Source organism: Rhamphochromis longiceps, linkage group LG23, assembly GCF_057381845.1.
Source record: "Rhamphochromis longiceps isolate RC_006_pf linkage group LG23, R_longiceps_female_GT1.1, whole genome shotgun sequence".
Taxonomy (NCBI): Eukaryota; Metazoa; Chordata; class Actinopteri; order Cichliformes; family Cichlidae; genus Rhamphochromis; species Rhamphochromis longiceps.
The window spans coordinates 1356400-1374536 of record NC_140578.1 but is presented as its reverse complement, the minus strand read 5'-3'; the positions used below and the strand labels follow the sequence as shown (position 1 = coordinate 1374536).

General features: G+C 42.1%; 1 protein-coding gene and 1 long non-coding RNA gene across 2 annotated transcripts; one reads left to right on the top strand and one right to left on the bottom strand.

The window, feature by feature from the left end:
- Positions 1-4016: 4016 nt before the first annotated feature.
- mibp (muscle-specific beta 1 integrin binding protein) lies at positions 4017-7309 on the top strand. The gene is made up of 8 exons (XM_085398537.1): positions 4017-4225; positions 4915-5005; positions 5584-5632; positions 5911-6085; positions 6553-6624; positions 6704-6810; positions 6906-6991; positions 7220-7309. The coding sequence occupies exons 1-7, from the start codon at positions 4200-4202 to the stop codon at positions 6989-6991; spliced, it is 606 nt and encodes a 201-aa protein (XP_085254663.1). The 5' UTR covers positions 4017-4199; the 3' UTR covers positions 7220-7309.
- A 4151-nt stretch (positions 7310-11460) lies between these two features.
- LOC146640903 (uncharacterized) lies at positions 11461-15400 on the bottom strand. The gene is made up of 2 exons (XR_014909606.1): positions 14997-15400; positions 11461-14780 (listed from the first exon to the last, which is right to left on the bottom strand). It is a non-coding gene; the product is annotated as an uncharacterized LOC146640903 (long non-coding RNA).
- Between the last annotated feature and the right edge of the window lie 2737 nt (positions 15401-18137).

The window sequence follows — 18137 nt, the reverse complement described above, 5'->3', positions numbered from 1 at the left end:
GTCACCATCCCCCCAGACTGCTCCAAAACGGGCCAAAATGGTCTACTTTTTTAGTGCTACGTTTGTGCTGGTTTGTGCAGGTAAAATAAGCGTTTGTGCTGCTTCTGTTTTAAAGATATTAATGAAAATGTAAAGGTCAACCAGCCCCCCCACATTACCCAAATCCAACAAAAGTGGTATCAAACGTTTGTGCTACGTTTGTGCTGGTTTGTGCTGCAAAGATTTTCGTTTGTGCTGCTATCATTTTAAAGATATTAATAACAATTTCTAGAGGTCATCAGAGGTCAACCAGCCCCCCCACATTAATTAAATCAAACAAAATGGGTGTCAATCAACTGTGCTACGTTTGTGCTGGTTTGTGCTGCTAAAATTTTCGTTTGTGCTGCTTCTGTTTTAAAGATATTAATGAAAATGTAAAGGTCAAAAGGTCAACCAGCCCCCCCACATTACCCAAATCCAACAAAAGTGGTATCAAACGTTTGTGCTACGTTTGTGCTGGTTTGTGCTGCAGAAATTTTTGTTTGTGCCATTATTATTTTAAAGATATTAACAAAAATTTCTAGAGGTCAACCAGCCCCCCCATATTAATGGAATCAAACAAAATGGATGTCAAACGTTTGTGCTGGTTTGTGCTGCAAAAATGTTTGTTTGTGCTGCTAACATTTTAAAATGTTTAATAAAATAACGTCTTGATGCGTGCTTAATCATCCAGGTAAGTAAATCCCAAAAGGTTGATTCTGTTCATCTGGACATTTTCAGTTGGAGAAACGTTTCGTCACTCATCCAAGTGACTTCTTCAGTCTCAGCTGACTGTAGGTTTCCCCAACCATATAAACAGTACATTTGCATAGTGAAGGAAACTAGCGCCACTGAATGAACAATGTGCCGGGGGGTTAATTCCATGATTGTTAGTATGCAAATTCTTATGACCATTGATCAATGACAACTAATCAAAGCCTATTGATCAATGGCCATGAGTACCATTCACAGAAAGTGGGGAATGGCTACAATCACAGCATTGTAGGATGGCGAAAGATGTACCCTTGGGCCCCCCTTCTCGATCCAGAGATGGTCAGCATCCTGACAGCCCGATGGACGAAGCTGTCTCTCAGTCTGCTGGTTCTGCCCCGGAGGCTCTTCAGTATCCTTCCTGATGGCAGCAAACTGAAGACGCTGTTGAAGGGATGAGTGGAGTCACCTGTAATGGAGACGACCTTCCAGATGAGGCAGGTGCAGTAGATCTCCTGGGGAGGGAGGCAAGAGAGGTCCCCACAATGCTCTCGGCTGCTCTCACTACCCGTTGTCATTTTTTCCTGCAGAACCCAATGCAGGAGTCATACCACACCAGTGATGCAGCTGGTGAGGATACTCTCAACTGTGCCTCTGTAAAAGGTGCTCATAATGGGGGTTGAATCTCTTGTGCTTCTCAGTTTGCAGAGGAAGTAGAGTCACTGTTGGTCTTCTCCACATTCAGGGACAGGTTGTTGTTGCTGTACCACTCTGGCAGATGGTTAACTTCACCCCTGTAGTAGATCTCGTCGTGGGTCAGCAGAGTGAAGAGAAGGGAGCTCAACACACATCCTTGGGTAGCCCCCGTATTCCGTGTTCTTGGGCTGGAGGTGTTGCTGTTGACCCGTACTGTCTGCTGTCTTCCTGTCAAGAAATCTAGCAGCCCGTTATACAGCAAGGTGCTGATCCCCAGCAGATCCAGTTTGTGAATGAGTTGCTGGGGAATGATGGTGTTGAATGCTGAACTGAAGTCTATGAACAGCACTCTGACATATGAGTCTCTAGTGTTCAGATGTGTGAGGGCTGAGTGAGGGGCAGTTGAAATTCCATCATCGGTTGAGCGTTTTGACCGGTATGCGAACTGAAATGGATCCAGGTTGGGGGAAAGCGATAATTTGATTGGATGCATGACTAACCGTTCAAAGCACTTAACTTAATAATGATGGAGGTGAGTCCTTAAAGCAGGAGATAGATGACTTCTTGGGTTCAGTAATGATGGTGGAGGGATCTCCACACACTGTCTGGGGATTGTGTCACCACGGTCTGTAGAGTGGGCTTGTAGTCTGTGATGGTTTGTATTCCTTGCCACTGCCTCCAAGTATCTCTGCTGTCGCTGAAGCTTTGCTGTAGCTGATGCCACGTGACAGGTTTGCCCTTGCTGTTCTTAGACTCACCTAATTCCCGGCTCTGAAGGCTTGCATTTTTCAACTTTAGGAGCATTTAAACCTGACCTGTGAGCCATGGTTTCTGATTGGCCCAGACAGTGATAGTCCTGGTCTCTGTGACATCATCGATGCATTTTGGGATGTAGGCAGTGACAGTTTCTGTATATTCCTGAAAGTCTGTGGTGTTGTCGTGTGTGGCGGCCTGTGGTGGAAAAGCAGTGCCTCTGAGGACCCTTCTGGCCACACCTGCACCTGCTTACGAACTGGTTTGGTGACTTTGACCAGGGGCCTGTGGGAACCCATGGCACACCTAGATTTCTGCCTGTACTGACCCTTATGCAAAATAGGTGGAATTAAGACAGTTCCAAAAGCAAACACAACTGATCAGTGCTGAGAGTGGTCCTGTTGCTGAGGTTGGGATGATCCTGTAATCTCTTATGAACGACCTCCAACGCTTCTATGACTGGGATGCAAGTGAAGACAGATGTAACATCTCTCTCTCACTGTACATGTACTGTTTATAAAATTAGGGAAACATAACCTGCACAAACAAAATAATTTGCAGGACAAATGTTTGACATCAATTTTGTTCGATTTGAAGAAGGTAGGGGGGGCAACTTCACTCACGGGTGTTTATAAGGTTGGGGAAACCTGCAGTCAGCTGATACTGAAGAAGTCACTTGGATGAGTGACGAAACGTTTCTCCAACTGAAAATGTCCAGATGAACAGAATCAACCTTTTGGGATTTACTTACCTGGATGATTAAGCACGCATCAAGACGTTATTTTATTAAACATTTTAAAATGCTAGCAGCACAAACAAACATTTTTGCAGCACAAACCAGCACAAACCAGCACAAACGTTTGACATCCATTTTGTTTGATTCCATTAATATGGGGGGGCTGGTTGACCTCTAGAAATTTTTGTTAATATCTTTAAAATAATAATGGCACAAACAAAAATTTCTGCAGCACAAACCAGCACAAACGTAGCACAAACGTTTGATACCACTTTTGTTGGATTTGGGTAATGTGGGGGGGCTGGTTGACCTTTTGACCTTTACGTTTTCATTAATATCTTTAAAACAGAAGCAGCACAAACGAAAATTTTAGCAGCACAAACCAGCACAAACGTAGCACAGTTGATTGACACCCATTTTGTTTGATTTAATTAATGTGGGGGGGGCTGGTTGACCTCTGATGACCTCTAGAAATTGTTATTAATATCTTTAAAATGATAGCAGCACAAACGAAAATCTTTGCAGCACAAACGTAGCACAAACGTTTGATACCACTTTTGTTGGATTTGGGTAATGTGGGGGGGCTGGTTGACCTTTACATTTTCATTAATATCTTTAAAACAGAAGCAGCACAAACGCTTATTTTACCTGCACAAACCAGCACAAACGTAGCACTAAAAAAGTAGACCATTTTGGCCCGTTTTGGAGCAGTCTGGGGGGATGGTGACCTTTGAATGACCTATAAAATAAAGTTTAATATCTCGGAAACCGTAGCAGCACAAACGCTAATTTTACCTGCACAAATCAGCACAAACGTAGCACTAAAAAAGTAGACCATTTTGGTTTGTTTTGGAGCAGTCTGGGGGGATGGTGACCTTTGAATGACCTATAAAATAAAGTTTAATATCTCGGAAACCGTAGCAGCACAAACGCTAATTTTACCTGCACAAATCTGCACAAACGTAGCACTAACCGCTCCGCCTATTTGCCTTTACGTTTCAAGTGGGTGGGGGGTCAGCTTCACTCTGCTCACGAGCACGCCTGACCACGAGAACACACCACGCCCACGTTCGCTGTGACGTTGAAGAGCTCGGGCTGGATATAAATTAGCGCGCCTCCCGCTCGCAGTACTACAGAGAAACACGCTGAGAGCGAAAGGGAAGGTTTCCGGAAGTATTTTTGGATCGTTTAAAATTCTTATTTTTAAAATTTGGGATTTTCGTTCTTGGTGAAAGTTGTTCGTGACTGTTTGTTTGAACGAGACCTGTCCGGAAGAAGCGAGACGATGAAGTGCATTATAGGAATTGGCGGGTAAGTTTGGCTAGCTTATCGCATTTATTTAACTACCAAGTCAACGGTTTTAACGTTTCCTTTTATCCGTTAACGTGAAAAATGGCTGATGTAAGTCGACTAAACACAGTGACAGTGGAGCAGGGTCACGCTGCGGCGATGCTCTGACTGCACTGTGTGGTGCAGTTCACGTTATTGCTGGTGCAGGTTTGTTTTTGCCAAACTGGTGCTTCAGGGTTTTTGTTTTTTGTAATGGTGATTGTTTGTCTCAGATTCATAGATGTTATCATTTTTGGCCGCGTGTTTATCAGCTGCCCGCCACAAACCTGTTCAAAGTCACATCCGGTCCGGTCGGTTTGTTGTTATAAATCGAGCGGGACTTTTGAAAATTCACCGCGAGGTCAGCTCAAAAGTGGAGGGAGATCTGAGTTTAGTGTTGCCATAACACTTATTATTATTATTATTATTATTATTATACTTGTGCAACATATTTAATATTTAAATGTAACACATTTAAACTTAACTTGCTCCCAGAGTTTTTGTGTTTTCATTTGTTTCCTTTTAATAATGTACACAAATTTACTATGTTGAATATTAACAAAGCTCAATATAATGCATAAATACTCGCTGCCATAAAGCTAACGGAAGGTCATTAATTTTGCTGTGGTGATAGCGGGCATTTTTATCACCCTGTGCCTTTGTGTTTACAGGGTGACTAATGGTGGTAAAACCACTCTGACAAATAACTTGATCAAGACTTTGCCCAACTGCTGTGTCGTGCATCAGGATGACTTTTTCAAGGTGAGTGTAAGCTAGTGGATTGTTTTCGGTTTTTTGTTTTGTTTGGTTTCTTGTTTTGTTTTTTCCCCATGCTGCTTTCTCCTCTTTGGACACTGCGTGATATTTGCATTTCAACAAAATAGGAGGGCTTCCCTGAGGGGTACCCCACCACATCCCCCCACTTTTTGTTCTCCAGATTAGATCCAGAGTTGTGTCTTTCCCTTGTTGTCTCGCCTCACTGCTTCGGTCTTGTTTTCCCTTCCCCACATCCTTGAATTTATCCATTTATACTCCTCATCTACATTTTCTTAAGATAGCTGTTAACATCAACTTCTCTTGTTATTGAGTCTTTTCTTATTTCTCTCCGTATAAGCACTACTACATTAGATGATGTGTTTTGATCCCTTTCCCCCCTCCCCCCCAGTTTAGTCACAGCTGCATACCTGTGTGAACGGCTTGCTTTGTTTTGTGCATGCCCCTTGCTGTGTACCCTCTGTACTCACTTGTTTGGCCTTAATAACTCTGGCATGTGAGTGGGATCTGCAAGTGTTCAGAGCTGTGAGGTTGCAGCAGTGTTTTATTGGTCACTGTTATTTCAGAAACCCGATCAGATAGAAGTCGGGGAGGACGGCTTTAAACAGTGGGATGGTAAGACTTCACCCGAAGACTGCCAGTGACTCATTAATCTTATATCCACATAGCTGCCCATTTTAACATAGTTTACCTCCACAATCCATAATTGCACACAACCGTAATCATGCACATCAAAAGTTTATTGTAGCCTTCAGTAGCTCGCAAACAACAACCACACATCCAATAAATTACATTGTTTGCTTGGGTTTGTTCTAATCTTTTTCTCTTCTTTCCATCATTTTTTTTTTTTTTTTTTTTTTTTTTTTTTTTTTGCCTCCAATCTTTCTTTATAGTTATCACGGCGTTGGATATGGAGGCCATGACCAACACGATAAAAGCCTGGATTGAGAACCCGGTGAAGTTTGCCAGATCTCACGGTGTCCCTTTGTCTTCTTCCTCCGATTTGGCCAACACTGACGAGCAGATCCACATCCTGATTGTGGAGGGCTTCCTGCTCTACAACTACCCGTAGGTCTAAAGCAGACTTTCATATCTTTTAATAAATGAAGTATTGTTCGCACTGTGAGCACATTTGGTTGATGATGAAAAAATAATGAGATATCTATAGATAGATAGATAGATATAGATATCTATATCTCTCATTATTATTATTATTTTTTTTTAAATACACATTAGGCGGTATGATTTCTGCCGTGTCACATGTTGGTGTAGCGTGCTTACCACTCAGTCGTGTTCAGTGACGCCCACGTCGCCAGCTCAGGCAGGTCCTGCAGTTAGAGATAAGGCCTTCAGCAGAAAGATGCTGTCGAGGTGCAACTCTGACGCTGTTCAGTGCGCTGCTGCTGCGTGTTCAGTGCGCTAGTGATGACTGTCAGAGGTGTAGATAAGGCGCCATCTGAACAGTTGCATAACTGAACTCCTTTGACTCTGAAGATGTTGTACATCATTGCGTCACTTTTCTTTCTGCCTTCTAGGCCCCTGCTGGACGTCTTCGACAAGTGCTACTACATCTCGATACCCTACGAGGAGTGCAAGAGGAGAAGAAGGTGAACAATGAAAGATTTCACTCATACTGTTTTTCCTCTTTTCAAGTGGAAGTTCTCACTGTATTTTTGTCACTTTCAGTACGAGACAGTACACCGTCCCTGACCCTCCCGGCCTGTTCGATGGCCACGTGTGGCCCATGTACCTGAAACACAGGAAACAGATGGAGGACAGTGGCTTGAATATCGGTATGTAGCAGCTGGATTATGTGAGGACATCTTTGCCGTCCCTGTATGTTGGGAGTAAAAGCATTAAACGTATGACTAAATCATTTTCTTTGCAGTGTACCTCGATGGCTTGAAATCCAAACAGGAAATCTACAGCCAGGTGTATGAAGACATTCAGAACAACCTGCTCAATCGTTTATAGGTAAGGAGGTGGAGGGAGTGTGCCACTGTGTCACTAATGTCATAAACCGTACACAAGTTTAGACATTTGTCTCCTACTGGAGACAAATGGAGTTCAGTTGTTTGTACAGCTAAAACATTCAGATTTTGAAGAAGTAGATGCATCATACAACCTGTACAAATGTTGATGAAAATATTAAGTGTGGCGTATGCAGACTTGTTTAACAGTTTTGTTTTCTGTGTCTTGCAGCAGGAGGACTCGTCTCCACACCTGTACACAATCTGTAAATAGACCCAGTGATTTTTATTTTATTTTATGAAGGTTTTTTGTAATATTCATTTTTTTTGGAAATGGACGAATGAATGTTAACTTATCGTTGTCTTTTTATCATTTTTCTGATGATCAATGTTTCAGTTATTTCTGTGAAGGTGATTGTTGAACTGCTCGTTACCATTACATTAGACAGCTTGTATTGGACCATTTATGTGCCAGCCACATTCACCTGTCAATAAAAGCATTATTTGCTGTTGAAGGGAACAAACGTGTTGTTGTTTCTGTCACAGTGACATAAAACGTCTGCAGATGACGTTGGTGTTGGATCACATACTGAATGTTATCAATGCTGCTTGTTGCCTTTCATCTTAAATCCTACAGCTGTGACTGCGCTGAGCTCTTAATAAGCCTGCCAGGGTCTATTAAAGCAGGCCTGCAGTGTGAAACTGATGACCGTGTGCTGGGCCGTTCTAAAATCAGCAGGCTTATGTGTTGTGTATAGCATTATGTAAGGAGGATGAAAATGAATCTTTCTGTGTTTAAAGAAGCAGCTCAGTGACACAGATTACCGGCTTATTTAGAAGAGATTAAGTATATAATGTAAATTTATGGATTTGGGGGCTTTTTAAAAATAAATAAATAAATGTGAACAGGAAACACGGATGTAGCTATGGTCGTGGTGGATGTTAGTTGCTCAGCACCCAGTTTGTACTGTTTTTTTTTTTTTTTTTTTTTTTTTTTTTACATTTCTAATTATGTTTTTATTTAATTTGAATTTTAACATTTTTATAAAACTAATTTTCTCAGTTATACAGATTGCATTATGTGAAGGGTTTCTACTATCATCCAGCCCGTTACAGCAGGGGCGGCCAACTCCAGGCCTCGAGGGCTGGTGCCCTGCAGGTTTTAGATCTCACCCTGGGTCAACACACCTGACTCATGAGTTCATTACCAGGCCTCTGGAGAACTTCAAGACATGTTGAGGAGGTCATTTAGCCATTTCAATCAGCTGTGTTGGATCATCCGTTCCAAAATCAGTTTTGATTTGAGTTTTAATAATCTATAACCAATAATCAGTTGATTTGAGATGACAATGAAGACTTTGGAGGTTGTACTGTCTGGGAGCACCCAGAGCATGCTGCTACCATCACGCATGACCACTGGCATAGTGTTGTTTTTATACATGCATGCAAATCTTTTAATAAGTTGAGCTGAAGGTTCTAAAAATGGCTTTTAACCTGACGAGGTCAGAGCCCATTAAATTCTTGTTAGTGATCATGATTGGATACAGCTGGTGGTTTCTCTTTATCAGCATAAGAAGGATTCGTTTCACAGCATTCGCCAGTGACTGTCTAAAAAGGAGAATTGGACACAAGTTGGGAAAGTCTCTCTGAGTCATTTTTAAACAACTGCAGACTCCAAGAAGAAGCAGGAGTCATTCACACGCGTCACTACTTTGCCAAGGAAAACCCAAACTGTCACCCTGAGATGAAGGAATTTGGTTGTTTGATGGCAACTTTTCTTTATGGCTACCAAAAGGGGTTGAGGTGAAACTTGCTAAGGGGGATTTAACCAAATATTAGTGGGGTGTATGCATGCTTTTGACAATGAAATCAAAGTTGTGCACCCAGTTCCTGTTTTTAACATGATTAAAGATGTATGCTGTAGCATCATCCCACTCTGGAAAAAGAACAGTTCAAAGAAGTCATTAAAGGCTCAAACTCATGATGAGTGCATGTAAACGCAACTGTAAATATGGGACATGCCACTTTAGTAGCTGAGGTTGTTCAGATAGCTGAAGGGGAAGCAAGTGGTAGCTGAATTTATCTGTTTGCATAGCTATAATTCTTTGGTGACTCGGTGTAGCAGGCAGTGCACAACCTCTCTGAAGGAGTTGTTGAAGTTTTTGGGATCATAGCCTCAACACGGATAACCAGCTCTTTGTTTTGTCACTGAGTAAATGCTGGATTTCATGTAGCTCATTCCCAGCTAGACCCACAACAGTAGTGGGAAAACTCAGCAGCTCACAGTCATTTTTACAGTACACAAACCAAGGTGAGCCATTTTTGCCTGCATCTAATTTCTAAACAGGAAATGCCCTTTCAGACCCGTATATCTGCCCTCCTGCATGTTTGCACAACACTGCACCTCTGAAATAGCTCAAGAAGATGCCTGAGTGGGTCACGGACTAGCCACAAGATTGAGACTATTAGCACTAGATTTATAGCGCATGAGGCCCGGGACACGTGCTGACATCACATACGTTTTCATATTTATAAATAGGGCAAAATAATTTCCCATTTCCCCCAAGGAAATACTTTCCAGACACAGAATGTGGTGGGAACTTCAGCTTATACTGCAGCTAAATATAGGACAGGTCAGACAGGTGACTGTATTTTAAGTGTCCTCTTTTACAAACTGGAAAGCAGCCCAGTGATACTTACAGCCTGGGTTTTATCACAAGTGCTCCTCTGGGTTTGTAGTGTGGCATATCCAGAAATAACACCCTTATATTCTGCCCTCATGCAGGCCTGCACTCAGATTTAACCCTCTCAGGCTTAAATCAAACTTTTTGTTGCTAATGCACAACCAAGTCCTGCAGTGGTACTTCTGAGTAAACAAAACTCATAAAATATGTATGTGAGGTAATCAGGTTGTTAGTTTTTAACTGTTGCAAATCGGCAACGCCTGCCTGGAGAGGGTTAAAAACAAAAATCTGCAGTGACTCAAATAGATCCACCTTCTTCTGTCACCATTTACAGTAATAATTCTTTCCCCAACTGCCAACTGCTCGTCATGACTTCAGCTGCAGGTACATGTAACCCATCATGTGAGTGGCGTGTGGAAATTGACTGACAAAATAATTGTGACGCTCTGACAGGTGGTCGTGGTCTGAACCACACTGACCTTGACTCCCGGTGGCTAAATATGACAGCAGTATGTGTGACGGCTGTGGAAGCATGCACTCGAGACAACCGCAAATCAAAGAAAACGCGCCTTTATTTACAAAATGACGCTGCGCTGTAGGTGTAGTCACTCACACGTGAACCCGTGCACGATTCCCAACAGATAAACAGGACCAGTGTGGCCCAGTGGCAACGTTATCCCGAGCTGCTTTATAGTGCAAACAAATCCGGTCTAGACATTTTCCTGCACCCACCTGACTTCATTGCTCCACAGCATGATTGGATCATGTGACTGCAACGCATCTATCATCAGCATGAGGTCACACGTGATTCTAATCTATAGCTGCCCCCACCCAAAACAATAATAACACTACTGTGTTGCTGAATGTGTGGATCCCATGGTTACAAACGTGCACGAGGTGCTGTGTGTTTAATACCTGAACACTGTCTGTTTGCTAACACGTGACCTGAAATGAATCTCAAATGAAACTTTGAAGGCTCTGAAAATGACTTTTTTCTTTGTTTTAGGGTGAAAATGATCCTTTAACTCACGATAAGCTTTGTTAGATATATTAATATTCTAAAGTTGGGTAATGTATTGAGTAACTCTGACCTTTGTGTTGGAATCACACACCTGCTCTGAATCAAATGACAACAAAGTTTATTACCTATGGAAAATAAACTCTCTCCCTCCGTGTTGTAACATCCAGTGCACTTTACTGACAGCTGTTTACACAGAGATTAGATTACAGTTATAAAATTCTTTGTAATTCACATTTTACACATAACCCAGTTTCTCGTTTTGTGAAATATAACGCATGCTTCTGAATAAACTGAAAAGTTACGTGACAGGAGTAACGCTGAGTTTGGCCTCTGCTGCTGAACTCATCTGCTTCAGGGTTTAACATCTGGACGTCTGCACACCTTTGTTGTAACACGTGCTGAGTTACTCTTTTCTTCCTATTTTCCATCAGCTTCTGAAATACGTCCTCATCCTGATGCTTGGTTTGAACTTCAGCGTGCCATCTTAACCGTGCCTAAATGCACAGACCTGCGTCTCTGTGATCAGCTGATGAGATATTTGTGTTCGCGTGCAGGTGAACAGGTGTGTACAGGAACACGGCTCGTTTATTCTGCATCTACTTCATTGCCACATTTTGTCAATATTTTCAGTTTGTTTTTTTCTTGCTTAAAAACGATGGACGTAATAATCTGTTACATGTGCTTTTTTATGTGATGATTACTGTTACTTGAATACTTGCAGCATTGCATTGCAAGCATTGTTAAGCTTGCTTACATAAGAATTGAGCATTTTTATCTTCAGCTTTAAAAAGAAATCTCTGAATTGCTGGTTTTGCTCATGTAAAGGTTCAGAACGCCTCTGCAGGGACTGAAACAATAGCACAGACATATTTGCAGCACGGGGCACCTACAAGAAAGTGAAAGAATGAAACTAGATGGCTTTTCTTAATGTTATTAGACGCATTATTAATTGAATGAATGCATTAATAAGTATGTAGCATTACACTGTTGCAGCAGTTTAGGTGGGACTGTGATTTCTTTCTTACCCTGGCCTTAAACTACCAGAAAATGTCAAAAATTTGTGGTGGAGTGAAAAGTTGAACATGCCATCTGGAAAGTTGTGGATTATAACTAAAAGAAAATACGCAGCGTGCTGGGATTTAATGAGTTGCACTGAGCAGAAGTTTCCTAACTGTAACACATATTTTTGCCGTCAGTGGGCGACTTCCCCTCTTGGCTGGTTACTCTGAAATAAACATCCCTCTAGTGGGAGCCTCTCTCTTTAGCCTCTAAACAAACTGAAAACATTTGATTTTACAGTGTTCTCTGGGCTCCAGGCTACCACACGATCTGCACGTCTGAGCAGTCAGACTGCGCTGGCATTAGGGCATAAGGTGGCAGCTGGATGCTTCTCGTCAGCCTCGCTCACATTTACAAATCTAATGCAAACCATGAAGGATATTGGCACATATTATGGCAGAGCTTATAATGATAGCTGATGATCTTTCACTGACTCACTATTAGTTATTATTCCTGTAGTTCTCAACATCCTTACATCTTCTCTGTTCTCCCAGAACAGTCCAGACCATTTACATGTTGCCTGCTTCAACATTAGACATAAATCCAGTGTCCATACATCCACCTGTATACACAAAGTACCAGATTACGCTGGTATGAATGCCGTGCGCCACACCTCGCAGTTTAAAATAAGAGGAACAGGTTAATTGTTAATTGGCCCTTGGGGATAAATAAAGTCTTTCTGATTGCACTGAACGTCTCTACATGCGCATTAAATCAGTGAGTTCTCAGTGTAACTTGAAACGTGTGTGATTACCAGTTTGAGCAGAACAACAGGAACATCAACGATGCTGACCAAAACTTTCGAGTCACTTCCTCTTTCTAAGATTTGTACAAATGCGGTGTGCGCGTGCCGTGACAGCACACGTAGAACTCACGAGACTTAAGACGGTTGAGTCGTGGCAGTGATGAGTCCGACTTTTAAAAAGTGAAGCTTTACCCTAGAACATGTATGTTCCGTGTGAGACAAAGGTATCTACGAAAACAGCAACGTACAAGCTGCTTATGTTCGACACTTTTAAGAATTTTAGCTAGTTTTGATTAGTGTTTAGATGAAGTAGTTTAAATTAATAAATTAGAAATGTGCAGTTTACACGAAATAAACACACACACACGTAGGATGACCATATTTTGATTTCCAAAAAAAGAGGACACTCGGCCCAGTCATGATAAACTTTAATAATACTGTTTTCTTGAAGAAAATAAGATAATTTTAAACATTTAAACGATGCCTTCTCGGTGCGGTTAGTGAATGGTGAAACAAAAAAAATGTCATATAGGCTTTTACAAGTCAACAAGGGCAAAAAAAAAACCCCCAAAAAACTTAAAGCCAGTGGAATTAAATAATGGTAGAGAAATAAGGCCTAATCTGAATGAGAAAAATGACCAGTACCGGGACGGTACGAGGGAAATTTCTTTTGCAGCTCTGTCCCGTCTGTGAGCGCGGAACAACAACTCACAAAGCAGCAGCTCAGGGATGACGTCACACATATGGGTAGGAAAACCCGGACATCTATCATCTATCTCGAAAATGTCGAAAAGAGGACGCTCTTTTAAACCCGGCTTTAAGAAAACCTGTGTGAGTTGTTCTTACAGGAGAAAGATCAGAGAGCTTCAGAGGCTCTCTGCAGTCTGAGAAACTCAAACTGTTCTGTCTGGACCATCAGCAGCCAGCGTGTCTCGTCTGCAGAGGCTCAGAAAAACACACCAAGCACAGATTCAGACCCATCGATGAAGCTGCACAACAAAACAAGAAGGGATTTAAGGAAACTCTGGAGGCCTTAAAGAAGAAGTTAAAGGTTTGTGAAGAAATTCAAGTGAAGTTTGATCAAACAGCAGAACACATTAAGGTCCAGGCCCGGCACACAGAGAAGCAGATTAAGGAGCAGTTTAAGAAGCTTCACCAGTTTCTAGCAGAGGAAGAGGAGGACAGGCTGGCCGCACTGAGGGAGGAAGAGGAGCAGAAGAGAGGGATGATGAAGGAGAAGATGGAGGCTCTGGGCAGAGAGATAGCAGCTCTTTCAGACACAGAGCCGCAGAAGAGGAGCTGAGAGCTGAAGGCGGCTCATTTCTGCACAACTACAAGGCTGCAGTGGAAAAAGTCCAGCGCTGCCCCCTGCTGGATGATCCACAGCTGCCCTCAGGAGCTCTGATAGACTGAGCCAAACACCTGGGCAACCTGACCTTCAACATCTGGAACAACATGAAGGACATGGTCTCCTGCACTCCTCTCATTCTGGACCCAAACACTGCTCATCCAGACCTTATCCTATCTGAAGATCTGAACAGTGAGAGGAGGAGCGAGGCAGCGGCTTCCTGGTAATCCAGAGAGGTTTGATTGGTTCTATTCTGTCATGAGCTCTGAGGGCTTTAACGCAGGGACTCACAGCTGGGATGTCGAGGTTGGAGACAGTACAAGCTGGATGCTTGGTGTGGTAGAAGAGTCTATCAACAGGAAGGGAAACATAGAGTCTGGGCTTTGGGGAGTAGTGGTCTGTTTAGGTAAATACTCAACACGCTCACCATCAGCTGGATTCACTGCTCTCTCAGTTCAGAAGAAGCTCCAGAGGATCAGAGTGAATCTGGACTGGAACAGAGGAAAGCCGTCGTTCTCTGGGCCCAATACTAACATACACACCTTCACACACACTTTCGCTCACAGGATGTTTCCATTTATCCAAACTGGGGATGATGTGAAGGTGTCAGTGGATGATTATATTTCTCATGTTGTTTCCTGTCAGTGAGCTGAAGCTGTTAAACTGCAGCTGTCCTCCTGCTGCCTCTTGGTTCCAAAGCCCTTTGTTTCTTTTTTAGTTCTCATTGTTCCTGCTCTCCACCTTTTCACATTGAAAATCATTTCACTGTTTCTCACTGAATGACTCCCCAAACCAGATTTGAAATTCATCAAGTGTCTAATCATTACACGTGGTTCATGTTTCTATTTGATGTGTGTAAACGGAGATGATTTAGTTTGCTGGGATATGGACTGACATGTGTTGAATGGGAGGAGCAGATTGTTGTTGTCTTCTTGTCTGTTTATGAAAACAAATAAATTGTTGAAACAATGATTCATTTTTAACTCCACATGTGAAATGTTTCTGATATTTGAATTCTGTTTGATTAAAGACTTTCATCATAACACAAATGAGATTTTAGTGTTTTACAGTTTTTCTCGATTGCTTAAACACATTTCTTCAAACTATGCCTCATATTGTCAAAACAGCAAACAGAAATCCACCCAGTCTCACCCAACATCGTATTCATCCATTCACTTCTGCTTCTCCTTTTCAGGGTCGCGGTGGGTGCTGGAGCCTATCCCAGCTGTCATAGGGCGAGGGGTACACCCTGGACAGGTCGCCAGTCTGTTGCAGGGCTAACACGTAGAGACAGACAACCATTCGCACTCACACCTATGGGCAATTGAGATTTTTCTAATTAACCTAAAAAATCTTGCATTAACATTTGCAAATTTGCATTAAATTATTAGCAGCAAATGACTGCTTCTTACCTTTTTAATTCCTATGGAAACAGTAAGAGTATAGATTTTCACATACTGCTTCTGCATTGTGACTCAACCTTTGCTAAATAAACTTAGATGTTGTGCAATATGTGATAATCTGAGGTTGTATTTACTCATTTTACAACCACATCACTGATACTAACTCCTGGGCTGACTGTATGTTAACATGCGCCACAAATAAGGGTCAAAGGAGCTTGCAAAGAAAAGCGTCCGGACTTCTTTAAGTTGCAACTTAAAGAAGTCTGGACGCTTTTCTTTGCAAGCTCCTTTGACTATGATGACCTGGATGACTGAGAACCTTCACAGACACAAATAAGGGTCATATTTGGATTTAAAACAGTCACCGAGAAGCTTCCACTGAATGCTGCTTTCCCCTGCATGACACTGAAATCATTAACACATACTAACCCTCCATACCCTGTAGGAAACTCACTTCCTTGGAATAACATTTCAACAGGGAAAGAGTTGAGAGCAAATGTCCTTCTCTTGAACCTTCTGTCAGTCAGACAAGTGTAGCTTGGGCTTTTGTTTGCACAGGACAGGATTAACAATGGCGACATAAACGAGCTAAGGAAGCATAGAAACTGCAGAAAGGGCGTATGGCTCCTGTGTCAGTGAATCCAAACTACCTCTATGTTTGAACAAATCCAGTTACACAGCTCAAGAAAATATTACTCTAACGGAAGACAAAGGCAGCATGTGTCTCAGTAGTACTGAAAAGCTATTATATCAAAACGTAAAGGGAAAACAGTTTGATGAGCTGTATAGTGAACTGAAACTGAAACAAAACGAAGCCTATCATTAGGAATACTGACTTTTTACAGCTTCAGTTCTTTTTTCACTCAGTAGGTGGCAGCAAACTACAAACAATGGTTGCATTTTACACTCATCCGTTTTCATTAGAGCCAGAAGCCAGAAGCACATCCAGGTTTAGGTCTGCTGCTTGGTGCTACACAGAAACAGGCTGAACAGACTGAAACTCACATGAATTTGGACGAATCGAAGTAAGAATGTCACTTCTGCTCAATTGAATTGATTATCATGACCCTCACTAATAGCCACTTAATAAGATAACCTTTATTAGTCCCACACGTGGGAAATTTGTTAATAAGTTAAGAGTAATGTGCCAAAGTAGTATAAATATTTGAACTTTTGGCAAATCCAGCAGGTTAATTAAGTGATTTCACATCATGTGTTTGTAGCACTTACGTGGAGTTACATAAAGTACCAATGGATAATTACTAAAGTAATGAGTAATTTGGGCTAGTGTCAGAAGACTGAGAACGACTCTTAGAGCTCTGGTACACGAATGGCAGAGAAACCAGACAAACACAGTTGTGTGGCTTTTAAAAATACTTTAGTGATGTTAAGCCTTGTAAAATAAATTTGTAAACAACACAGTATCACAACAGGTTTTAACAGAATGTCAAGTATAAAATTTTCCCCCAAAGTAGCAAAAAAATAGAATTAAATAAAATTGTGCACAAGTAAAAGAATTAGTCTTTTTTTTTAAGTCCAAATGGTACCGGTGGGACCCATGACAAACAGGTGTATTCCAATAGAATTCGTCCGACAAGGAGTGTGTGTGATTGTCTGTCCTACCGTACTACTTGTACAGTAGAGGATTGTAGTCCATCAATGTGCAAATGAGTGTGCGTGTATATGTATATCGTCTCCTAGGATCTTGGGTTGGCTCGCCATCCAGTGAACACTGGAACACTCTGGGTTCTGGAATCGCTGACCTGGTCTTTGGATTCGTCCCATATAAAAACCTGAGCTATAAACAATGGCCAAATATATGTCACGTGCCCTTTAAGGATAACTCTCACAAATTAACCTAAAGTAGTGTCACAGTGCAGTAACAATGATTCAGATCAGCTATCATCAATTCAATCATCGTCAGTTCAGTCATGTTGTACAACATTAAAATATCAAGTTTCAAATGTCAAAGTATCAATATCCAAAATTTCACAGTATCAAGGTTCAATACTTATTTGTAACCTGCAGTAACATTAAAGATTATCTACAAGGTTGCAAACATTCAGGAATTATAGTCACCATATAATTCACTTTCATTGTAAACATTAATTACATCCATCAAAATAACTCACTGTACATATATATCTAATCACAAATAAACACGTTTATTTACCCCTTTTAAGAAATGGATGCCCACGGTTGTGAGTGCGGCTTCTTGCTGTACATGGGTGGATGGTTGTAAATCACATCACAGATGCCAAAAACCTCTCAAACCAAGCCCCCTTGCCGGTGATGCTGTGCGCAACCTCGTGACGGAGTCAAGCATATTCAAAACACCCCCTCACCTCCCGTGTCAAACTCAAATGTCAGCCTATTTCATGTGTCACTTTTGGAGCAGTTGCCATCCCGACGAGCCATGGAGAAGTTCGTGTTTGTGTTATTTTACTTATTTGGTGTTCTGGTGTGTTTGGGCACCGGTCAGCACCATCGTGTTGAGCACGTGTTGGACCGTGGACACACCGGATTCAGTGGGAGAATAACGGTCAGGTGTACAGTTTACTGAGCACTGGGACTCAGTATCGTTTACCAGCACAGACACGGAGACGCGCTCAGCTTCTATTGAGAGCAAACAACCAAGTGAACCCTCCGGCTGCGTCCAGTAGACGAGACACACCGTCTGGGCCGGGAGCTTTCCGAGCATTCAGACTCTTAAACTGCTTCCTCACATCTGCTTCATGAATATGAAGGGTTGTGGTGGGAGGAGGTGGTGTGAAATCCTCTTTTGTGTGGGGTGAGGAGGGGGTGTTGTAAAAGTCCCCAAGAGCAATGATGAGAGAGTCCGGGAATGTCCGCTCCATGTGCAGTATCTGCTCCGCGAGTGCGCACTGAG